The following is a 6,756-nucleotide window of genomic DNA, read 5'->3' as shown; positions in this document are numbered from 1 at the left end:
GGCACTTGAAGTCCTGACTGACTGAAGACCACTTGGGATTTTTTTTGGGGAGTGTAAACTGAGAAAAGAAGAAAAATGGGAAAGATCCTCGTGGGAGTCATCGCTGCACTTGCATGCTTGGTTTTAGGTAAATTAATGATTGAATAATCTTGAATTAAAGCATGATAAGAAACATTTTTTCTAAATTCCAGTGGATTCCCTCACTTGCAACGAGTGCTCCTTCGGTTTATTGGGTTTCTGCCTGTCCTCCGTCAACGTGGAGTGCCCCACTAACACATCCCAGTGCTTCACCGGAAAAGCCAGTAGGTCCATTTGAGGATTTTCATTTCTTCTCAGCATCACTCATCCTTTTTTTTCTTTTACTTTCTTCTCGAAGCTTTCGTCTCCATCTCCAGCTCGGTGGGCTTCAACACGCAAGGTTGCATCGAGGAGGCCAGCTGCAACATGACCACCAATGCAACCATTCTAGGCGTCTCCTACCAGGCCCGAGTGGACTGTTGCGATACAGATCTCTGCAACCCGGTCCAGATGAGCTCGGCACCTTCTGCGGGGTTATCCATGGCTGTCTTCCTGGCGGCCGCCGCACTGTGGAACCTTGTTTGAATAAAAAATGTCACTATCTTGGACGTTGCCTGCTCCCCAAAAGGAAATGTATGTACTCGCATGGTAGAAGTAGATCAATGGAATGTTTCAGTGAAGCGTTGAGCTCGTAAACCTTCCGCTATGTGATTTTTTTATTTATCCTTTGTACTGTATGAAAAGTGAAACCCGTGATGTGAAAATAAAGTAAATCCGACCTCATCTTTCACAGTATTGATTGTAAATAAAAATGTTAAGATTCTTTACCCATCAATCTTTTTTTTTTTTTTCATAAAACTTAAAGAGACCATGTGAATTATTTGACCACTTGATGTCACCTTTTCCTGTCAAACTAGTTTTACCATGAGGGTTACATAGTAGAAAGACCATAAATTAATGGCATATAAAGTGTGCCTTGGATGGAGGGTTAGGGGTCTTTTCGGAGGCTCATGATTACATTATGATTTAGGGATGTAAGAATTGATTATTAAATGATTATTGAGGGTTTTTTTCCCGTAATATTTTTTTACCTTCATAGCTTCTAGCTTGAGGGTCGGGGGTCTTTTCAGAGGCTAACTATTAAATCAAGGCTCAGGAATATAAGATTTGATCAATAAATTATTATTGAAGGTTTTGCCTTCTTAATATTTTTTCCTTCACTGAGATTTAATCTCTTGTAAAGAAAAAAAAACAATTGAATTTATTTCCACTACAGTCTATTTAAATCGGGGGAACTCACAAAAGATTAATAATAAGATTTAAAAGTGTTTCTGATTTTTATTTGTCATATTTTAATGAAGATGTTTACCTTAATATGGGAACTTCGTTGTTGGATTGAATATCTATTATAAAAAACCCTAAAGCTTCTTTAAACTTCTGCAGACACCTAGGTGTTATTTTTTTAATTTTGTATTTTTTACATCACTGTGACTTTTGTTTTAAGTAAAGTAACATCGAGATGGATTTCCCTAATGTTCTCTGATTGATTAATGGTAGTTGGCAAATACCACTTCAGTGGGTTCTTTGAAAATAGTACCTGGCTTTGGCAACATCTGGTGGACATATTTAAAATGGCAAGTCATTGTTTGACTGGATGCAGCTCATTTTTCTTTTGTGCTTCTCTCAGCATTGTCTCGCAGAACACGTAAAACGATGTGCAAGCTGCATTTGGCCTGCGGGACCATGAGTTTGAAAGATGCGGTGTAGTGCAACAAAAAAGAGTGCTAAAAAGGAAGGATAAAACTATGGAGACTCGAAGTGACCAAACCGCACTATTTTTCTTCTCATTTTTTTGCCCAGCCTTTTGCATTGTTATAAGGGCACAAGTATCAACAAGATGGCGGACAATTATGTCTTCTTCCTCGAGAGGGGGCTCATGTTATTTAAGATGAATTACGAATTATCAACGAGTACTTTAAAAACCGAATTATTGTGATAATTCAGGTCTTTTTGATCAATTTTAAAATCAATGTGTTTTTTTTTGTAATGAATTAAGTTTTTCTTTCACCACGAGAAGGCATTCAATATTACACACTCTGACTTTAAACATAAATTTAAGCCAGTTTAAATCGTGTTTAGTAGACCTAATGATAACAAATTAACAAAATGTTTTTTTTTAAATAGTTTTTTACCAACCTACCGAATTCACAACTTCTTTGGGAGGTTCGAGGCACAAAATGGCACCCCTGCAGCGAAAGCGGTTCCACATCAGGACGAAAGAGCACTCCTCCTGGACTCAACTGACGTGAGGAAGACCCTGAGAAGGGTCAACACACGGAAGGCTCCAGGCCCTGACGACATTCCAGGGCGGGCCCTTAGGGAGTGCGCTGGCTTGTGTACTAACAGACATTTTCAACACCTCGCTAGACCAAGCCACGGTACCATCATGCTTTAAGATTGCCACCATCATCCCAGTGCCAAAGAACCCCCAGATCTTATCATTGAACGATTACCGGCCCGTTGCACTGGCTCCCATCATAATGAAGTGCTTTGAGAGACTGGTTAAAGAGCACATCACCTCCAGTCTCCCCTCCTCACTCGACCCCTTTCCGTTTGCCTACCGGACAAACCGCTCCACCGGGGATGCCATCTCCTCTGCGCTTCACCTGAGCCTGACACACCTAGAGGAGAAGAACACCCATGTGCGAATGCTGTTCCTGGACTTCAGTTCAGCATTCAACACCATCATCCCACAACACCTGGTGGACAAAATGAGGCTCCTGGGTTTCAACACCCCCCTGCGGAACTGGCTGCTGGACTTCCTCACTGACAGACCCCAGTCAGTGCGGATTGGTCAGAACATCTCCGATGTCATCACCCTCAGCACGGGCTCCCCCCAAGGCTGTGTACTGAGCCCCTTGCTGTTCACCCTGATGACACACGACTGCGTCCCTAGGTCAGCCACAAACAACATCGTGAAGTTTGCGGACGACACAACAGTGGTGGGCCTCATCAGGGAGGACAACGACCTGGCCTACAGAGAGGAGGTAGAGCAGTTGGTGGGCTGGTGCAGGGACAACAGCCTGGTCCTGAATGTTGACAAAACTAAAGAGATCATTATCGACTTCAGGAAAAACCAGCCCAACCATGCCCCACTTCTCATCAACAACAAGGCTGTGGAGGTTGTCAGCAGCATCAAGTTCCTGGGGGTGCACATCACAAACAAACTCACCTGGTCCGTGAACACTGCATCACTGGTGAAGAGGGCACAGCAGCGCCTGTACTTCCTGCGGAGGATGAGGAGAGCCCACCTGCCCCCCCCTCCCTCATCACATTCTACAGGGGCACCATAGAGAGTATCCTGACCAGCTGTATCTCTGTGTGGTGTGGAGGCTGCAGCGCTTCCGACTGGGGTAGTGTGAGGAGGGTGACGAGGACAGCAGAGAAAATCATCGGGAATTCTCTCCCCTCCATTCAGGACATTGGCCAGAAGCGCTGCCTATCCCAAGCCAAGAACATTATCAGGGACCCCTCTCACCCCCATCATAGACTGTTCACTCTGCTAGCCTCTGGGAAGAGGTACTGCAGTGTGCGGTGCAGGACCACCAGGTTCTACAATAGTCTTGTCCCCCTGGCCATTAGACTGTTAAATGGTCAGTCAAACACATAGTAAATCTAAACTGCTGCTAATCTGTACATCTGTTGGTTTTTGTTTGACTTTTTTGCACTACTGGCAGTTCTTTATAGCTAGCCACTCCTTGCACATCTGTTCTCCTCTGCACTATTGTACTACAGTGTTATTGTTACTGTTTACCTGACTTGTTTACCTGACTGCCCATTTTGCACATCTGGTTAGCTGCTCCTCTTGCACTCTTTGCACTGCTGTAAAATCCTTTACATAGCCATAATTATCTAGTATATTATTAGTACTCAATACTCCAACTCAATACAACATTTTATTTATATTTATATCTGTACATTCAAGGAAACTGTGTGGGTCAGATGTATCGACATTTCGTTCTGTATACACGTGTACTAGAATGACAATAAAGTAGATCTGAATCTGAATCTGAATCTGAAAATTACTTGTTTTTTGAAAACAGTTGAACACTAAGAATTCTAATAATCCCACACCAATTAAAGAAATGCAGTAATCTTTATTTTATATATGAATCAAATTCTGACAAAATGTTGCTCATCGGACGGGTTACAGCCAATAACAGCCTTCAACGTATCAGAACTCGCACAAATGACCAATACCAGGGTCAGCTGCTCCCTAGTGGCCATTTAACACCACTAAACTTGTACATGTGTTTGATGCATTATCAAGGAAAATAAATTGTCACATAAAGGTATTTCTTTAAATGTTGCCTTTTTTGCAGGGGTTATTTGATAAACCAGTGGTATTGGTCCTTCAAAATGTCTAAATTTGTGAATTGTCCAACACGAAGATTGTTCCATAATTATAATAATAATAATAATAATAATAATTTCCTTGTATTGTCATTCTGTGTAACAATGTACACAGAACGAAATGTCGATTGCACCTGACCCGTTGTAGCGAGCCGATGCAGCCGCAGCCAACAGAGGGCGCCGCCGACCACTTTTTAAGTCTTAGGAATGACTCGGCCGGGGCGCGAACCACCGACCTCCCAGTCTCAAAGCGGGCGCCTTACCATCTAGGCTACTGAGCTGGTATTGCACCCCAATGTTAAAGAGAAATTGTTCTGTATCTTTGAACTGAATTATATCCTCGAAACTATGTGCTTCCTATAAAAGTTTTTTTAAAACAATTTTTTTTATATTGACTATGTTAGCCCAAAGAGGAATGGGCGCCACCAGGCTGTACTTTCCCAAGACGCACCACAGGATATCGCGCCCCTAGTGGTTAAGGGTTCCAACCAACCATACAATGTATAATATATTACATTATTATATGTGTAATTTAGCAATTCCTCAAATATTAAGGCTCCATGTTCATAAATTGTTGTACTAGCGAGCTAGCAAAATAGCTAAATTTACCAGCGACTGATGTGGGCGGGATGGCAGCTGCATTACTGCATGTTTCCGCAAGATAACGCGCTCGTTGAAAATTAAGGTTTGGATTTATTTTTTTAATTGTATTTTTGGTCTACATTCAAAACAATACGTGTGTTGTGACGTATTTCATTATATTTCATCGTTATTTTTATTTTTAGTGCTTAATTTTTTTAGTGACTGACTTCTATCGGTGTGTGTGTGTGCGTGTGTGTGCGTGTGCGTGCGCCCGCGCGTGTCTGTCTGTGCGTGCGCATGTGTGTGTGTTTACAATTTACTTATCCATTCGTTTTGGGAGCATTTATATCACACAATTATTTGACGTTTAATGGCAGAACAAATCAATTATTTTCTTAACACGAGCAATTTAAAAGACAATGATTAGAGAAAAATATTACAAATGTCATAAACGTAAACCCTTTTTCATTAAATCTTAATTTCTGTCGTTTGAGCCTTCTCCTATTACTCACTATTTCCAGTTTCACTAACCGAAATTTGTTTGTCAATTCGTGTTTGACAAGGTGAACTTGGGAAAAAAAAGCCATTTTTTTCTAAAAAGCACAATAATAGTTTTTGTTTTTTCACGTATTTTTATATTTAAATCCAATAGCAATAGATATATTACTTATATTTCTCCCTTTTTTTCAAACTCACTTTATCTTCATTCATTGTTGCGTATTCTATTAGTAACAAGAGTATGAGTATGGATGTTAAGAGAGGACTGTATGAGAGTGTGATTGTGCAGACTGTGTTGTATGCTGCAGAGACTTGGAGCCTGAACTCAGATTTGAGAAGGAAATTAAATGTTTTTGAGATGAAGTGTTTGAGGAGTATGTTAGGAGTGACAAGATTGAGAAATGAAATTGTGAGAGACAGAACTGGAGTAGTAGTGGAACTGAGCAAGCGTGTGGATAAAAGAGTACTTGGTTGGTTTGGACACATGGAGAGGATGGATGAGGAGCGAATGTTGAAGAGGATCTACAAAGCAGAAGTAAATGGGAGGAGACCAAGTGGAAGGCCGCGATTGACGTGGATGGATGGTGTTATGAGTGCACTGCAGGAAAGAGGTCTAAATCTAGTGGAAGCTAGAGCATTTGTTGGTGATAGGAATGAGTGGAGATGTGTTGTGAAAAGATAGTGGGATGTTTAGACGTGCAGGGATGGGCAGGGCGCCCGTATGATGCGGTAGGGGTAAACCGGTGAAAGCTGTCGGGCCCTGCTGTTGAACAGAAGAGTGTGTTGTGTCACCCTGACCCGAGTGACATGGCTGCTTTCTTGTATCCCGTTTTGTCTGAAGGGACGAAAGCATGACAAACTTGGTTGCCAAGGTGGTTAACTTGTTTGGGTGTTTGGGCATTCTGGTTGGCCATGGTCAACTTTTTTACTACCTTTTCCTTTTTTCTTTTCTTTGTTTTTGTGTATGTGTTTGTCTTGCTGTTGGTCACCCCTCTCGAGGGATATGACCAGGGTCGATAGATAGATCTTTATTCCACTGAGAAAAATGATTAAAATAGTTGGCAAAACATAACACAAATAATGGTACAGTTCTAAAATTGATTTTTCTTTAGTTGTGGGGTTTTATATTACCAGAAAATACAATATGTACATTTTGGTTCTGAAAAATGGTAACAATTGTTAACGTCTTATGTCGCTTATATTGAAGACCGGAAGTGAGGTAGTTGACCACGTGATTGACGTGAG

General features: G+C 41.4%; 1 protein-coding gene across 1 annotated transcript; it reads left to right on the top strand.

Annotated features, from left to right (window-relative positions):
* LOC148370978 (uncharacterized) lies at positions 1–730 on the top strand. The gene is made up of 3 exons (XM_088328816.1): positions 1–127; positions 192–302; positions 377–730. Exons 1-3 carry the CDS (start codon positions 76–78, stop codon positions 601–603), a joined length of 390 nt encoding a protein of 129 aa, XP_088184942.1. The 5' UTR covers positions 1–75; the 3' UTR covers positions 604–730.
* The last annotated feature ends 6,026 nt before the right edge of the window (positions 731–6,756 follow it).

Source organism: Urocampus carinirostris, chromosome 2, assembly GCF_059441175.1.
Source record: "Urocampus carinirostris isolate Australia breed hairy pipefish chromosome 2, RoL_Ucar_1.0, whole genome shotgun sequence".
In the NCBI taxonomy this organism is placed as follows: domain Eukaryota; kingdom Metazoa; phylum Chordata; class Actinopteri; order Syngnathiformes; family Syngnathidae; genus Urocampus; species Urocampus carinirostris.
Note: the sequence above shows the minus strand (reverse complement) of the source record. Positions and strands in the feature narration are given on the sequence as shown.

Excerpts from the sequence above, each read along its gene's own strand:
- LOC148370978 (XM_088328816.1), top strand. The coding sequence starts at position 76 with ATGGGAAAGATCCTCGTGGGAGTCATCGCTGCACTTGCATGCTTGGTT. Across the intron at positions 128-191 it reads ACTTGCATGCTTGGTTTTAG|TGGATTCCCTCACTTGCAAC; the intron begins GTAAATTAATGA and ends TCTAAATTCCAG. Across the intron at positions 303-376 it reads GTGCTTCACCGGAAAAGCCA|CTTTCGTCTCCATCTCCAGC; the intron begins GTAGGTCCATTT and ends TTCTTCTCGAAG.